This window comes from Tupaia chinensis, unplaced genomic scaffold, assembly GCF_000334495.1.
Source record: "Tupaia chinensis unplaced genomic scaffold, TupChi_1.0 Scaffold145685_1, whole genome shotgun sequence".
Taxonomy (NCBI): domain Eukaryota; kingdom Metazoa; phylum Chordata; class Mammalia; order Scandentia; family Tupaiidae; genus Tupaia; species Tupaia belangeri.
In genome coordinates this window covers 1956367-1975245 of record NW_006205542.1, presented here as the reverse complement: position 1 = coordinate 1975245, position 18879 = coordinate 1956367, and the positions used below count along the sequence as shown (strand labels likewise).

Below are 18879 nucleotides of genomic sequence, written 5' to 3'. Positions count from 1 at the left end.
CCGCGGCCCCCTCCCCGGGCTGCGCTGCGGTCTTGGGCACGCGTTTCCGCTCGCTCTTCAGGGCTCCTTTGCCATTTTGCTCAGAAAGTCCTGGAGTCTTCTTCCTGGGATAAGCAAAGGGACGTCAGGATGGACTGCGGTTTCCAACACTTGAAGATCAAACCTGAGAAACATTTTCCTTCTCATTCCGATCTTAAGTAATTTCAAATTAAACATAAATTTAATTCTCATTAAAAATTGAGACCATAAAAAGCCACACGAAACCTGTATATCCGATTAGCTTTTTAAATATGGCCTCGCTTTCCTTCTTACTGTCTCTTTCTCTGGCGAGCGCATGCACCCTAAGGCAAAAACCTCTAAAATAAATGAATAAGATTTCTTTGCACCACAATGTATTTGGGGGTTAAAATCTTGTTTTCATATTTCAAATCATCTATAAATAAACCAGCTAAATAACGGCCATCAAAATATTAATTCAACAAATGAACAAGTTTTACACTAAACTGCTTGTAACTCAAAGACTTAAGACATTTTAGATGAAAATAATATAGATAATAATAATATAGGAACAAAAGGTAATGCATCTCTTTAAAACTATTTGACATAGTGACATTACTTTATTACGAATGAAAGATTTAAAGAAATGTGAATAAGTAAGTCCAATTCAGAAATCAAATCTAATTGCATTTCTTAGAAGTAATCTTAATTGTGTGCACCCAAACACCCTTCAGGGAGTTGGTTAGGAAAACGGAGCCGAACCGTGGCTTTCTTTTTACCTTCCACAGGTAAAAATAAAAGAAAGGTTGAAATTTTGAAACCACCAATTTTCCTGTCTCCCCTCTTTCTGCCTTACTTTAGAATAATATCCAAAAGCAGACAATAGTTCTACGTTCTGCTTTTCTCTCCATGCTATTGAAGTCACTGGTAAAGATAAAAGGGAACACATTCGGCAGTCTTTGAATCCTATAGATGCATAATTCGGTTGTCACTTTCAGTTCTCTGTACACCAGAGTACACCTAATTTGGGGGAGTCGCAGCAATTACACCAGAAGTTACCAAAAGTGGGTGCCTTGGATAATCTCTCTGGCATTATAAACTCAAATGTTCAATTAAAATGGAGCAGTGATTTGGAATCCTAGGTACACAGAGGGGACTCCGAAGAAGTTACAACTGACTGGAAGTCCAGAGCAGATGCTGTGAATGAACACTGAGAGAAATACAAGATGGGGAAAGGTGGGGCCATGTCTATTTGTGAGTTACAGAAGTATTTGCTATGGTATGTCCTGGGGGGAGTTTGAGGAGATGCTGGTGATGGCACAGAGAAAGGATAAATGACTTCAAGTGCCACAGAGAAACAGAACAAAAAAAAAAAAACATGGCAAGCTCTGCTTCAGGCGTTTAGATGGTGTTGACCCTTTAAAGTGAAAGGGATTTCTGAATCTGAAGATGGAACTGCGAAGGTGGCATTGCAGTTTTACAATGTAAAATACCTAATATGATCACGTATTAATTATTATTGAATACAGTTTTTGTGTGTGGTGATTGTACCACAAGCATTTAGTACCTCATTAAGGCACAGATGCCTCTTGTTCCAAGATTACATTGAACTAATTGACTCTTTCGGAAATGCTGATAAATAGTGCTTACTTACAGAATTCAAGTTAGGATTAAAGGAGACACCATCTATGAAGGTGCTTTATGAAAGGGTAGATTATTACACACATGGAAGCTCTGCAGTCTCGGATTCTTTGTTCCACTAATTACACTTTTTCTGACCTCTATGTTCATTGTTTTGTTTCCACTAGCTCGTTATCAGTGTACAAAATAAAAGGAAGACTTTTTAATAAATTAAAACAAGCATTCTGTCATTCTTTCAACCATATTTCTCCCTGAAGTTTCCCAACTCCTTACTGCCACCCATTTTTCTCTTCTAATCCTACGTTCCCAATTTATTACTTTCTTATGTATTTATAGTGTTAATAAAGGCATTTTCCCTTATCAATCTTCAGCTTTCTTCCAAAGGTCAAACCAGTATCTACTCATTTCTCATTCTTGAAATTGTGTAGTTTTCACCATGTCAAAATTATTTTCTATAAATTTTACTGCTCCAAATTCTCTATCTTATTTAAAGATCTCATCTTCTGCCCAATTCCAAGTCACACCTTTCAATATTTCTGTCTCTTCTTCGCAAGCAACAGTTTGTCACTAAATGCTATTAATTCTACCTTCACTGAACTGTCTCTGGTCTCCCTTCTATACTCTCTCCCTTCAGTTTAGATGTACTCATTATCTCTTTCTGTAATGTCCTCGTCCACTCTGTCTGTATCCCCTGCAATTCCTGGATATGTTACGAAGTTTAATTCCAAAGTCATTTCCTCTCTCCTGGGCCTCCTGAAGCACTCTATGTCTCTTCTAGCTTTGATCAAATTGTCTTCCTGGTCAATTGTCTCAGTATTCATCTTCCCTGGGATATTGTGTGTTCTCTTCCCTAGGAGCTGTGAAAAGCAACCATGTCCTAATAATCTTTATATGCCCTCTGGTTCCTGACACAGTGTTTACTTACAGCTAAATACACAAGGACGACTTGCTTGAATTATAGCTTCCTGAATTGAATGCCCACCATGTGCCTGCCTGTGGACACATACTCTCCTTTAATACCTGCCACAGCCTTAAAAGGTGGGTTATTACTGTCTATTGTGGCAAAGCCGGGTCTGGAATCCAGCCTGTTTAACTTTGACGTCCTCAGCCTTATAGCATTGGCTTTGTTTGAAAAGGGGAGCAAATGTTTTCCTTGGAGTATACTCTCCCACTCAGTAGGATAAAAAAGGGTTACACAGACAAAAACAACCAAGCATACTCAAGATCCCCTAAACTGTGAGGCTCATGAAGACAAGAGCTATGTCTGTCTGGTTAGCACTTTTACTTTTGCGTAGCATTGTGTCTGGTCACACATGCATTCTTTTAAATGAATCCATCGATTGTAGTAAATCATGTGATTTGCTCAGTGTCTGCCTAAATCTTCACTGCCCTTCCATTAGTCCTAGGATTCCCCTCACTGCCTCACCAGCCATCTTTCCTCCACCCTCCGCTACCTGCACTCTGGCAATGGCGTCCTACAGGACTTGTTCCTTCAGGCAGATGCCTTACAGATAGCTGGAGCACTCATCCTCCCTTCTCCTGGTTCATTTTTAACCTCTCCAGATTCCGGCATAAAAGAAATGTCCTCAGCCTAGCCGCTGTGTCTCAGGCTAGTGCCCTGAAGTGATGGAAGCTGTATGGTGACTGTGGTTTGGATCCTGGGTCAGCCTGAAAAACCACCCTGAGCCCAAATGGGTACAGAGGAGCTAGAGGGCTCAGGAAGGGGCTCACAGCATGACAAAACCCTGTGAGGATGCTTCTCTTTCTCTCTTTTTCCTTCTGTATTCCATGTGTGTGTATGTGCATCTATCATTAAAAAAATCTAAAGAACATTCCTCAAAGGTCTCTTTGAGAAACTCACACACACTCCAATAGATCAGGTTCTCTCAACATAATTTCTGAGAACACGTTCAATTGAAGGATTAATTCTATAAATGAAAAATGATCTAAAAGCTTTTCTGCGTTCATGGTTGGAAGCTAGTAACTTGGTCAGGTGACTTAGCTAATGTTTATGTCGGTGCATGATATGAAAGCAATATCGTGACAATAGGTCTCCTAAGCGATGGTACTTTCTAGAGAAAGACAAAGCACCCCAGGTCTCATGTTGACTTCTGTCCAAGGCTTGAGGAATATTGCCACATATTCCTCTTAGTAGAAGTTAAATTTTTGATAATGGGCTTGTTTTCAAAGTAGGAAGGACCTTGCCTTTTGTTCACAGGGCTAGTGAACTATTACCTCTCTCTTGGAGGCTCACTTCTAGACCTGGAGGAAGCCTGTTTCTGTTCGGGGCCCACGGCTTGCTGTGAGGGCTCAGCCCCTTTGCTCCTGTCTGGCGGTGCGCTGGGAGGAGCAATGTCCTGGGAGGAGGCAGCTGCTGTGCTTAGGGGTGTCTGGGACCGCGATCGCTCTTGGAGTCGTGCTTTCTTTTCTCTCGGTACCTCAGAACCAGCACCTGTCGCTGTATCACTCAAGGTTCCGTCCTGACTTGGCTGTTGAGGGCCACTTCCAAAGAACCATGCCCCAGATTTGGTTAAGATTTCTTGTTGCTTTCGACATAAATTGCATACCCACATAACCTATGTGAAGAAGAGAGAACAATAAATACAAATTCTCTATGCTATTTGGAAATCATCTATTTTCAGTTCATTAAAATGTCTTGCAAGGAAAGAACATCATCTTCATCTTCATATTTATTTTTGCAGATCTCTTGTGAAAATGGTCTTGCACAAGTCATAGGCAAATGTATGGATACCTGTACTGGGATCCATCTGAAACCAGAACTCCTCTGGGTAAGCAGAGAAGAGATTTTCATCAGCATTTCTAATTCAATGTTTCTGAGTTTGCTTTTAACATATATCTGTCATATTTTGAATAACTGACTCTGAAGTTTCACTTATAATATCTGTTAGTAAAAATGCCCTAAGTGAGGTAGCAAATTAATTAGACACATGTAAAGAGCCACAGGATCAATATTTATATGCATAAGCCTCAGTATCTCAAATGATTTCGAAGATGTCTGTCTTCTCAAAATCAGCCATTATTAAAGTCCATGTTGAAAGTATTTATATGGGGACCCGCAGTTAGCATAATGGCTATGTCACTGGAATCCCACATAGTCAGACTGCGGTTCAAGCCCCAGACCCAGTGGCTTAAACTCACGCCGGGCGCGTGTGCGTGCGTGCCCAAGATCCCAAGAGGAGAATGGAGGAGAAGGGATTGTGGTGTGACCATCCCCCCTGGGGGATGATTTCTCACTTTCTATCTCTCTGTCTCTGTCTTTCTGGCGAGCACACGTGCCCTATAGCAAAAACCTCTCCAAAAAAAAAAAGTAAGTATTTATATGGAACAAACAAAAAAAGGTAGACACAAAAGAAAAGGTCAAGCTGTATATTCTCTCTAGTTACTCAGTAATAAACTAACCCAAAGCTTATTTTATGGTATAAAATATAATGTTCCATTCACATGTTTACTACAGCAGTAAATCTGAGGCTAGATTTATTCATACGTGACCATTTTCAATGTAATGTTTCCCTAGGAGACCTATCGTGGAACATTTAGAAATATACCCACTGCCAAAGTATAAGATGGATCACCACCTAAAATAAATGGATAGAGACTGACTGGCTGGTGGTATGGTGGGAACACTATGCTATGCTAGGCTGACCCACGTGGCAAAGTTCCAGGTTCGCATCCAGAGACCTCCCTGAGTATGCTGGGGACCCATGTGCCCATGATTCAGGCTGACTGAAACTGGGGTGGATTGGGGCATGAAGACACTGTTGAGAGAGTCTCTCTCTCTCTCTTTCTCTCTCTCTCTCTCATTTTTTCTCAATATTAAAAAAGATACATAAAAGAGAAAAACTAAAAGCAAAAGTGAGAATAAGAATAAGAGGGAGAAAATTAATACAATTTAAAAAGAAAAGTATTACAGCTAAACTGTTAAGAACTGCTGCTTTCTGAGCAAGAAAAATGAACTAATAAAATGGGACAAGCTAGACTTAGAAATATTTGCTATACAAAGTTAGATTGACGAGGCATAATGAATACTTCTAGACTTCCCCAGGTCATAAAATGAAGTGAACTGGATTCACAAAAGTGGTTATTATAGCATCTACACACTAGTTTATAACCAGTATCAAAGAATTCTCACTTCCTAAGATGTTGAACAATTCATTGCATAAGCCTATTTTAAAGTGCTTACAGGACCCGCAGATAGCGTAATGGCTATGTCTCTGGACTCCCACATAGTTGACCTCAATTCAAGTCCTGGACCCGGCGACTTAAAATTCATGATGGGTACATGTGCATGAGTGCCCAAGATCCCAAGAGGAGAATAAAGTAGAAGGGAATGCAGTGTGGCCATCCCCTTGAGGATGGTTTCTTGCTTTCTGTCTCTCTGTCTCTGTCTGGTGAACACATGTGCCTTATAGCAAAAATCTCTCTAAAAAAAAAAGTGCTTTTCAAATAAGGCTAGTTGTTGCACAATCTATTGCCATCTCTTTGACTTCACAAGTAAAGTCCCTCAGAAGTCCTGATTGCTTGAACATGGATATATCAAGTAGAGCACTACAGGGAGCAGTATTCCTGGGCCAGTACTTACACAAACAGGGACTTCACGACTCCTCTGCCGAGAGCCCTGGATGTGGACAAAGGATGTGTTCCCTCTTTCGTTTCCGTTTTAGCTGATAAGACAGTAAGAGCTACAGGAGAATTTTCATGTTTTACATCAATTAAGTAGATTGTTTTTAACTAAAAAAATTATTTTTATAGAATATAATGTACTTTTTTTAGAGGTAGTTTTATATTTTTGTTTTTGTTTTTGTTTTTGGTTATACAGTATCTGCGCTCACCAGAAAGACTAGGAGACAGAAAGTAAGAAATCACCCCACAGAGGGGTTGGCCATGTTATAATCCCTTCTTCTCCATTCTCCTCTTGAGATTTTGGTCACGCACACACATGCACCCGGCATGAATTTTAAGCTGCCAAGTAAAAATTGCAGTCAACAAGGTGGGAGTCCAGCAACGTAACCATTATGCCATTCACTGGTCCCAAAAAGAACATCCTTTTGATCATTAGTAAAACTACATTTCCTCTAAAACCATACAGAGTATAGAGTATAACTTACAATTATTAAAAAGTTTCCAAGATGGACTTAAACTACATAAAGAGACAGAACAAACAAGAACAATAATACTGATAGAAAAGATAATAAAACTCTTTATCATGTTTGGATAGCTTATACAAAATTGTTATCACAATCTTATTTTGATTGCTTCACATATTTGAGTGTTATAAAATAATATATAAATAAATTCTGACTGATTAAAATTTATAATTAATTTTATTTTCAGTGTATTCAAAGGAGAATAACTAGTGGGTAAGAAAAACAGTATACATACTTTATTTTTTAACGTTTATTCATTTTTCTCCAAAACAAAGAGAGATGGAGAGTAAAACTGATGGAGAGAGAGGCTTCCCCAGCCGTCTTTATTCTGTGACCCACCCCTCCCCAAGCTGGCCTGGATAGGGACAGCCATGTGACCATGATGTTCAGGGAAGTCCCGGTTTGTGTACCCCGAACCTTTCCCATGTAGGTCCAGCTGTGTTACCACTTTGCAATCATTTGACCCTTGGTACTTTAAACAGTATTTTTTAAAGAATTACTTTATTTAATTTTACTCATCATTGTCATTTTTTTTTTTCAACTTGAACACAGAGGGCAAGAAAGCTGCCAGGTCCATGGCTTGAACTGTGGTCAGCCATGTGGGAGTCCAGCACCTTAACCACCACACCATTTGCCAGCCCCAATAATATTTTTAAAATACTCTCTGTTTATGTATTTAAGTACATGAGGCTTCATTTATTTTGTATATTTTTAACATCCAGGGAAATTATTGCCCAAATTCAAATTTTTCTATGTCATTATTTTGTGAAATGCAAATTTTTTGTAAAATTTTAAAATTAGTATTCTAAAATTAATTATAAGTGTGGTCAATCTGCCATCCAACTTAAAACATATTATTATAGAATATTGTTATATTTTCAACACAGGTCATGCCAAACATTACAGACATGAATGAAAATGAGCCAAATATTAAGAAGCACTCAGTTATATGCGTTTCAGTTTCCTTTATTTTTTTTTTTGGAGACATTTTTTGCTATAGGTTGTGTGTGCTCACCAGACAGACAGAGAGAGACAGAGAGACAGAAAGGAAGAAATCACCCCCCAGCAGGGATGGCCACACCGCAATCCCTTCTCCTCCATTCTCCTCTCGGGATCTTGGGCACACACACACACACGCACCCGGCTTGAGTTTTAAGCCACCGGGTCCGGGACACAAACCGTGGTGGACTACGTGGGAGTCCAGTGACATAGCCATTATGCTAACTGCTGGTCCCTCAGTTTCCTTTTTTTTTTTTTTTCCTTTTCTGAATTTAGTATTAAGTATTATATTTGTTTTGAACTATATGTAATCTAAGAGTGAAGTAAGGAGACCTAAGCAGGTATTTTTTTTAAAGAGGATAAGACATAACTTTTTCTACAAAACCAAAATATCAATGTTATTTATACAAAACACACACACACACTTTTTACAGACTGCACCATCCCATGTTATACCCTGATTAAATACACCAAGATGTGTTCCAAATTAATCTAAATTAAAACATGTCTGTGCAAAAACATAGCTCAACAATTCACAGATGTTAAGCCATCAAATACAAACTCAAATAAAAGATTATTGTGAGGTAATATGGCTTCTGACTCCATGCCATACATCAGAAACATGAACAACAGTAAATTTTATTCAGACCTTTTGCTCTAATAGCATTTTAAGTTTGGTCTTTTCTACTTTCAATTATTTTTTCCTAATAGTTAATTACATTCATTATTATTTTTATTTATTTTTTAATTTCACCAGAGACAGAGAGAGACAGAGAGAGAGAGAGAGAGAGAGAGAGAGAGCAAAAGTAAGCCACTATATCCAGGACTCAAACCTCAGTAGGCCATGTGGGAGTCCAGTGCCCTAACCACCTCACCACCTACTGGCCCCATCTACTTTGAATTCTTAAGCTATACAATAGATCATTTTACAAAACCTATAGTTTTTTGTTTTATGTTTTTTTTTTTTAACGTAGAGAAACAAAAATTACAACTTCTCCTCCATGTTTACATATCTACAGAGAATTCCCTGGATAAAACTGTGAGTGTGGCAGGAAAAAAATCATATTCAAATGAAAGAAATACTTTACACTTGCTTTATATGATAAGTTTGCAGACTCAGATGCACAGGGTAAATACCTATGCTTTAGATTTATTCATTTTTGTTTTATCTGTAGAAGTAAATTTTTAATGGCGAGTTAATTATATCACTACATTTTTATTGCACTATAGTACTCATTTAAGCACTTAAAAATGGACGGCATACAAAGACTAAATTAAGACATGGTAAATTAACTTAAATATTTGGTTATTCTTTTTTTCTTAAAGAATTATTTAACAACTTATTATCATTATTATTATTTTAATTTGATCAGAGAGAGAAAGAGAGAGAAAGGAAAATTGAGAAGCAAGCTGCCAGGTCTGGGACTCAAACCATAGTCAGCCATGTGGGAGTTCAGCGTCCTTAACCACCATACCACCTGCAGGCCCCAAAATTTGGTGTTTCTTGATGATATTTCTGAGGTTATCCATGACAGTAAGTTCCAGAATTCTCACAGTAACACAAGTGTCTTGCTTATAAGCATCCATCTGATTAAGTACTACATTTACTACCACAACATAAAGAACACCTATAAACCTAACAGTTAAAAAGGACAAAAGATCCTGTGATCAAATTTTATTCTGTTTTACAGATAAATTGTAAGATCGATTTTTATTTAATACAGTACATAGAAAACTATTATATTGTCATTTAGAAAAAGATGAAAGAAAACACTGGAGACAGTCAACCTTATTGTTGCTGCATTTTCTGAATGATTTTACTCCTTTTATTTACTTTCTGAATTCAGTGAAGCACTCATTCTAGCAGGAACTGAGGAGAAAATATTCAAAGCAATACATCCACTTCATTTACAAAAGTAAATGAGATAGTAGAAAACAGTAGATAATAAAGTAGGTAAGAATGAGTGAGTTCTCTTTGATTCTTGCCACAGTGACTGTGAATTCACTATCAGCAGAATCATAGGAAATAAAATACTACAAACTACTTCCAGCAGAAGGAAAAGGAAGTGTAATGGAAATAAACATTCAGGAAAAATAGAGAGCAACAGTGAGTAAATTTAAATAAATATTGATGGTAATAAATAATAATAACAAAAGGTTGGAGAGAATAATTGTGTTAATTTGTTATAGGTTCTTCTATTTTTCAGAAAGTGGTAAATATATTATTATACATTAAACATCAGTAATAAAATATTTTATAAATATAACAAGTAAAATAAGAAAAGAATGTATTACTGACAAGCTAATGAAGGTATAGAAAGTTAACTATAGATAATTTTAAAAAATGGAAATTTGTGGGAAATAGTAATTGTAAAATGAGACAGCATATTTAAACACAGATACAGTGGCATCTACATAAGACATATAAAAATTAAATTCAAAATAACTATTTCAATTTAAAATAATCATCTCTTGAGATTTTGTAATAACCCAATAATTAGCAGGTTGTGTAGTAGTTAGGGCTCTAGTCTCTCGTATAACTGACCGTGGTTCGGGTTCTGGGTCCAGTGGCTTGAAATTCACACCGGGTGCACATCCAAGCATGCCCAGAATCTCATGAGGAGAATGGAGAGGGGCTTGGGGCATTGCCAGCCCCTCTGAGGGGTGATTTCTCACTTTCCCTCTATCTCTCAGGTGGATGTGCATGCCCTAAGGTAAAAACCTTTAACAAACTCCTTGAATATAAAGATGCAGAAAGAGAAAGTGGAGAGTGAAACTTATAATGTAAACACTAAAAAAAAAGAAAGCTAGTGTAATTACGCTATATTAGACTTGATGTAATGCACCTTGCTAGAGATTAAAAAAAGAGCATTTTATTATAACCAAAGATTAATCCAATTTTATATGTATTAGCAACAGAGTCTCAACATATATAAAGCAAAACTTGACAAATAAAAATAGGCAAATCATAAGTATAGAAGGAGATAGAAACACGTCTCTAAGTTACTGACTGAGTATGCAGAGTAAAAACCGATGAGAATATAAAAGAGTTTTTTAATTATCTCATGTAGACATATATAAAGCTATGCTTATGAACTACAAAATAAAAAATGTATAAACATACCAAAAATGTCCAATGTTTTTGATGCATGCATTCTGCTCCATTCCCCTCCCCCGACACATCCCAGAACATTTTTCTAGAATTGCACAAGTGATTCTAAAATTACTGTGGAAATTCTAAAAGCTAAGACAATCTTAAAGAAGAAAAATCTGAGACTTACACTGCTGCACTGTTTTTTATTTCACTGCTTCTGTGGACAATCAGGTAGGTTTTTAGTTTGTTTGCTTGTTTTGTTTTGTTTGTTTGTTTGATTTTCAGGTTTTTGCTATAGGGTGCGTGTACTTGCTGGAGCAAGACAGTGAGAGAGAAAGTAGTAAATTGCCCCCCCCCCAAGGGGAATAACCATACATATAGCAAACTTTTCTCCTCCATTCTCCTCCTGGGATTTGGGGCACCCACATAAACACTCCTGGAGTGATTTTCAAGCTGCTGAGTCTAGGACTTGAAGCATGGTTGATTATGTGTGAGTCCAGCTATTTACACTCTACCTGCTGGCCCTGGTTTTTAAAGCATCAGTGTTAACAATCAGTCATTTCAATATTATTTAGGGCAATATTCTCATCTATTCTAAAATAAATCAATGTAAGATACCTATAAAAGACTATGCATTGGATTTTCTGGTAATCTTTCTTTAACATAATTTAACTATTCAATAAATATAGATTAATAAAAGTTTTTGTTTGATTTTTAGAGAGAGATTTTTGCTATAGTGTGCATGCACTCTCCAGAGAGACAGAGAGAGACACAAAGTGAGAAATCACTCCCGGAGGAGATGGTCATGCTGCAATTCCTTCTCTTCCATTCTCCTCTCGGTATGTTGGGCATGCACACACACGTGCCCAGAACGGGTTTTAAGCCGCCAATTCTGGGATTTGAACCGCCATCGACTATGTGGGAGTCCAGAAACATAGCCATTATGCCATCTGCTGGTCCCAAGATTAATAAGCGTTTTAATTACACATAAATGTTTATGCATATGGAACAATTTTTGCACTAACCAATTCACCATTTATTTTAGTTTTATTGAGGAGTAATGACATAAAAATTGTATATATTTAAGGTTAGCAAATAATGTTTTAATATATGTATACATTGTGAAATGATTACCACAATCAAGCTAATGAGCATATCCATCACCTCACATAGTTACCTTTTCCCTATGTGTGTTTGTTAACACAGGTGCATGCATGCAGTGGGAATTCTCTTAGCAAATCTCAATTTAACATACAATACTATTCACTATAATCACCATGCTGCACATTAGGTCTCCAGAAAGAATATATTCATTTTATGAATGTCAGTTTCAAAATCTTCTCATTTTTTCCATTCCCTAGTCCTTGACTGGTAACCACTCTTCTACTCTTCAGTGAGTTCCACACTTTAGATTCCACATGTCAATGTATTCATTTGGTATTTTTCTGTGACTTTCTTATTAACACAGTGTCCTCCAGGTTCATCCATGATGTCACAATGGTGACAGGGTTGGATAGCATTGTAGTTGGTTTTTAGACATTTTGCCATAGGGTCTGTGCACTTGCCAGAGAGAGAGAGAGAGGCAGAGAGAGGGCAGGTGAGAAATCATCCCCCAGGGGGATGGACACACTGCAATTCCTCATCCTCCATCCTTTTCTTGGAATTTTGGGCATGCACACACATGTACTTGGCACAGTATTCAAGTCACTGGGTTCAGGACTTCGACCACCATTGACCAGTGCCTTAACCACCATGCCAGCTGCTGGCCCCACCACTGTTTATGTATACAACCTTTCTTTATCCGTTGATCCATTAACAGGCATTTAGGTTGTTACTGTATCTTGACTACTGTTAGTAATGCTGTAATAGCATGCAAGTTTAGATGTCTGGGTGAGATGCTGATTTCACTTTCTCTTCAAGTAGGACTGCTGAATCATGTGATAGTTCTATTTTTGATTTTCTGAGGAAACTCCATACTCTCTTTCCATAATGGTTATAAATATACATCCCCACCAACAATATATAAAGATTCTCTAACATCCTAGTCAACTGTATTAATCTACTACTGCACTGCTAATAGAAATAAATGAGACTGAGTGATTCCTTTCTTTTTTTAAACTCATTTGCTTATACATTTTCACACAAACATTTACTTTACATATCAAAAAATTTTTGTTCATACTCCATAGTTCTTGACAGTTAGTAAACAACTTTAAAAATTTCAAATAATAAACAACTATCAGGGACCAGCAGTTAGTGTAATGGCTATGTCACTGGACTCCCATGTAGTCAACCACGGTTCGAGTCCTGGACTCAGCAGCTTAAACTCATGCCGGGCACGTGTCATGCATCCCCAAGATTCCGAGAGGGGAATGGAGGAGAAGGGATTGTGATGTGGCCATCCACCCTGGGGTGTGATTTCTTGCTTTCTGTCTCTATGTCTCTCTGTCTTTCTGGCAAGCACACGCACCCTATAGCAAAAACCTCTCCTAAATAAATAAATAAATAAACAACTTTCAAAATTTCAAAAAACTGAATTTTAAAGACAATGTTCAAAATATTTGTTATGATTTTGTTTGTGACTCTTTAACAGAGAGTATGATTTTAAATATTCTTGAGAAAATATTTACATGTCAACTACTCAAACTGTTAGAAAGCAAACACCTAGCACATAATTCACACATAAACCTTAATTCAGCCATGCCTACCAAATGTTCTGTGATGTACCATCTGCTAGCAAAAGTCAGTCTCTTTTTCTTCAAAGTCTTCCTCAAGATGATCCTCTGGATGTGGCTGCTCTTTTGCAATTTCTACTGATGACAATGCTGGACTGGAAAAGTCCAGGTTATTTTATGGTACGAATTCTTTCAGATAGCTTCTCTAATCCTCTCTGCCAGGCAGAAATGTTTCCAAGAGCTTCTGTTGGCTTTCTTAGTTCCATAGTTTTCTGGTTTAATCTTCAGATACTGACAGTCTAGTCAAAGCCCTATCCAATAACAAGTATTTCCAACTTCTGGTTCAAGGCAACAGGTATTACTGAACTTATGTAAATAACCATTCTCCCACAAAGTAAGACTACTCCCAAATATTTTCAAATTTCAAAGGGGTCAGGAAGGGAGAAAAGTTTATGTTTCCATTTAAAGAAACAAACAAACAGGAAGGAAAAAAAAAACATTTTAATAAATTGCTAAACCTATCAACACCTCAAAAGAAAGCAAACTTGGAAGGGACCAGCAGTTAGCGTAATGGCTATGTCTCTGGACTCCCACATAGTCAACCACGGTTTGTGTCCCAGACCCAGTGGCTTAAACTCATGCTGGACGCATGTGCATACATGCCCAAGATCCCAAGAAGAGAACAGAGGAGAAGGGATTGTGGCGTGGCCATCCCCCCGGGGGATGATTTCTCGCTTTCCATCTCTCTGTCTCTCTCCGTCTTTCTGGGGAGCGCACGCGCCCTATAGCAAAAACTTCTCCACAAAAAAAAAAAAGAAAGCAAACTTGTTAAATTGGGAAAACAAACCATAGTAAAGAAAAAGACAGTAATGTTTTACTCAAAAGTCATAAAAAATTCTTTTTCACTAGTTCAATCTTATGTAATTAATCTTTCTTCTGTTGAATTTACAGTGTTACTGTGTTCTGATGTTTCCGTTTGAATCTTGGAAATTAACATTCATCGTTGTTAGTGATATTTCTTGTCCCTAGCATTTAGTTGGTCATTTTCTTGGTTGTGTTTTGTTCTCTTACTGTGTGTGTCTTCAGCTTTCCTGGCATAGCACTCCTTTCAGAACTTCTTAAAGAGCTAGTCTGGTGTTGGTAAATGTTTTCAGGTTTTATCTATCTGGGAATGTTTTTTATCATTTCTTCCCATATGAAGGATAATCTTGCTGGGTATAGTATACTTTGTTGAAACTTTTTCACTTAACACTTTGAGTATACTCTTTCTTTACTTTCATTGTTTCTGATGAGAGGTCAGAGATTAGCCCGATGGGATAAACTTTATAAGTAACCTGACGTTTCTCTCTTGTCAATTTAATATCTTTCTTTGTCTGTGGATTTGGCCAGTCTATGGCTATGATGTGCCTTAGAGAAGATCTTCTTGGGCTGATTCTATCAGCGATCCTTTGTATTTCTTGGGTCTGGATATTTGAATGTTTCTCTAGATTTGGAAAGTTTTCTTGCAGGATTTCATGGAATAGATTATCAATGCTTTTATTAGTTTCTTCACCTTCTAGAATACCTATTATCCAGATATTTGGGTGCTTAATGGTGTCTAGTATTTCTCATACAGCATTGTCATTTACTTTTGGTTATTTTCTCAAATTTTTTTTGGTTATTTTTCTAGGTCAGAGTTTTTGCCAACATCCAAGAATCAATGTTCTGCATGGGCTAATGTGCTTTTAATACTTTTGAAGGAGGTTTTGATTTCCTGTATTGTATCATTCACTTCTAACAGCTCCATTTGATATAGTGTATATTTCCTCTTTCAGATCATGTGAGAACTTCCTCACCTCCTAGCACTTGTTCTGTCTTTGTTTCTACATTGTCTCTTAGTTGTTGCATCTCACCTGGTTTCAAGACTGGGTGATTTATAAAGAAACAGAGGTTTATTCAGCTCACAGTTTGGAAGTCTAAGGCTCAGAGGCCACCTTCTTGTGAGGCTACAACACAGTAGAGGGAAGGATCTTGAGCAGAGCAGCTGTCCATTAAGTGTTTGTCTATTCTGTTCTTCTTTTCCCTCTTATAAGCCCACCTGAACACAAACACAGGGACCTTGCCCTAATGACCTTATCACACCAAAGCCCTCATCCTGGGACAATGTGAGGGGTTAATTTTTCACTTACCACCTTTACAATACAATCTAATCCTAACAGATGAATTTTTGAGGGGTATATATTATACCACCAACTCTTGTTATCTTTATCAGTCATCCCTGCTAAGAATTTTGAAGCACTCTCAGACCTTAACTGTAGATATGCCCACTCTGTATCTCTTGTTCCCTCCTGGTGTATATCTGTGTGTGTGTGTGTTAGAGTAGGAGTTATTTAGATTGTATGAATTTTTTTCCTTCTTTCAAAGCCAGACCCAGTTTTGAAAGTCTCTCATTTGTTTTCCTTAGAGTGGTATTCTGACATGCTCAACTTCATGTGTCTTTTCACAATCCTACAGAGTTTAGTCAGTTGTCTATACCAGACACATGTACTCGCTGTCTGCAGGGCCATACTCTGGATCTATCTTGGTTGCCTATAAGCCAGTAAGGGAATCTGCAGGTGAAATGTCTCATGTAATGTGCACATAGGCTTCTTGATGGAGTCCATAGTGTTTAGTAACGCCTATGACCTGTCTTCCCTGCTCCTAGCCTCTTCCAGCCACTCAAGTTTGCTGAAGACCTCAGCAATCTGAGGCAGATAGATGCTGGGCTCTTTGGCAGCACCATGCACAGCTGGAGGAGGCAGGAGTTCATGCACTGGCTCCTACTTCCCCACGTGAAGGATTGCCGACCAAAGCATCTCTCTGTTGGCACTGAGCTGTGTTGCCTTGGGAAAGTGTGATGAAGGTAAAGTGAAACTGACCTTACAGCTTTCAATGTGTCTATTCTTGGATTTTTTTTTCCAGTGATGTGCGGAATCTCTCTGGTAGACTCCTGGACCCCTACAAAGGTATTCTCATATGTGGATAGTTGTCAAAAGTGAATGATTCTTGTACAAGGGGCTGATGGTGGAAAACTCCTATTCCCCATCTTGCTGATGTCACTCAATTCCAGTTTCTTTCCAGTTTAATAACTTCTCTAGGATCTTGTTGATACATTTTGCCTTCACATTTGTCTTTAGCATTTTTGCTGCTTCTGTGGTTGTCATTGTTACCATCACTGCTAAAATGCAATTTCCTAGGAGTAGTGATTATGGTGCTGGACTGGCAAATGGCTGACCATGGTTCAATCCCAGATCTGGCAGCTTGAAAATCACGTTGGGTACCTGTGCATACAAATCCAAAATCCCAGGGAGAATTGTGGCATGGTCACTCCAACCCCCCTGGGGGTTGAGTTCTTGCTTTCCTTCTCACTGTCTCTCTTTGTCTCCTTCTAATGAGTACATGCACCCTATGGCAAAAGCCTAAAAGAAAAAAAAAAAAAAAAAAGGTGAGGCTATTTCCGATTCTTTTTATCCTTTATAGCTAACATCATATGCCCTCAGCATCACTGATACTCAATAAATTTCTGTTGAATTGTTTTCTACCTTTACATTTTACTATTGTACCATTGTACAAAAGTGATCAGTTGGAACATTGGTCAGTTGTCAGTAAGCCTAGCAATATACTGCTTCTTATGAGGAGCCAAAAACCTCAAGCAAAAGTGATAATGGGAAGGCTTTTGCTTTTTGCAAAACATGTAACTCTTCCCACATGTAATTTGTCTCCTAGCATCCAAATTTATAGCTGTTCTATATATAGCTGTTCCATATATTCACACATATATACATATTTCTTTCTTTCTAGGAATTAAGCAGGCTGCCAAGCACAGATAATTCATCTTACAGAACAGCAAAGATATTATGAAGCAGTATAATCACTTGCATATTCAAGCTTGTAATTAATTTTGTGGCTTCATTAGATGAGACTTATATTCTCAACAGTTTCTCTTCCTGCATTTGTTATACCTAGTGGGCATGCAAACAAATTCTGTCCTTTCATACTCTGTACATGTCAAATTTTGCACATTTTAAAACATATCTTTAAAAAGGTTTATAGCATTGTAACCACCTGAACAAACACATAAAGGCAACTCTTTGTTGTATTCACTAGATTTTATAAGCTAGCATACCTAAGAAGATACCATTACAGATAGGCAGGCCCCATCTATAATACTCCATAACCATCTACCAAAACAATAGTGATGTAAAATTAAGCAAGTGGTTAATCAAATTAGGTCTGCTTCCTTAATCCCTCCTCAGAATCATTCCTAAATTTCCTCTGGAACATTCTCCTTTAGGGGGCAAATACACAAGGCCAAATTTGTTTGACTGCAGGTGTGCTGCAGGTGAATTTATCTGATTCACTGAATAACCTAAAAATGCAGGACTTTATTCTGTTGCATAATTTCTTGTAAGAAATGTATATATTACATAATTCAGTATTTTTAGAGCTAATATATATTAGAAAGTGACCGTGTAAAAACTACACTTTTTTTTTACTATATTTTCTTATGAGAATAATACACTATTATCTTACAAGCTTAGAGATGCATTGAAGTCTTGGGATATAGTTTTTTCAAATGTCAAGGGTCTATTCTACAATGAGGAGAAATGTCCTTACCAGATGCTTTAGAAATCCACATATATTCTGACTCAGGTCTACAATTAGAAAAAAAAACAAAATTGTTTTTAAAATGAGTCCAAATCTTTTACTTTGAAAATAAATTGACTCAGAGGAGTCATGAATTGCCAAGGACACACACTGCAATTAGGAAGTTTTGTGGAAGTATGAGGGGTACCTATGTCTTGACTCCTCATTTAAGATTCTACCAACATCTTCATGAATGCTGGCATAATATCAAACACCCAATCACATGTACGTGCATGCATACATACATGGTAGATGTACACTGCACACAAACATTGGGAAAATCTATAGATGCAGTTGAGAACAGACCCACATAAAGACTCTCTTAAAGATGTCAAAAAAGCTGCCAGCCACTAAACATTACTACAGATTATTGCTTGGGTTAGAATATGCCCTCCTGGTTTGGTGGACTCCTAAAGTGGGACATCAAGGAGGATTCCCTGTATAGTACTATATCATGGTGCTGCTGAGTTACGTGTTACATCAGTTTACATTGTACAGCATGTATGATTCTATAATGGCTTTAAATGCAAAATGTAGTGGTCCTCTTGTTGGAGGAACAAACATGACCCTTTTAAATGCCGTGTCCAATCTGGGAGGAAACTGGCCTTCTACTGAAGCTCTTTGGTTGGGGGAATCCCCTCAC

General features: G+C 37.7%; 1 protein-coding gene and 1 pseudogene across 1 annotated transcript in view; one reads left to right on the top strand and one right to left on the bottom strand.

The window, feature by feature from the left end:
* Window position 1: 1 nt before the first annotated feature.
* The window catches only part of LOC114006117 (regulating synaptic membrane exocytosis protein 1-like), a gene marked incomplete at its 3' end in the record, with an annotated part of 286386 nt that continues 267508 nt past the window's right edge, over window positions 2-18879 (bottom strand). The window contains exons 5-6 of the mRNA XM_027768226.1: window positions 3874-4214; window positions 2-104 (exon numbers count right to left, since the gene is read on the bottom strand). Coding sequence (XP_027624027.1) covers window positions 2-104; window positions 3874-4214 — 444 coding nt within the window. The remainder of the gene's footprint in view (window positions 105-3873; window positions 4215-18879) is intronic.
* LOC114006116 (acetyl-coenzyme A transporter 1 pseudogene) overlaps window positions 18565-18879 on the top strand; it is a 566-nt pseudogene continuing 251 nt past the window's right edge.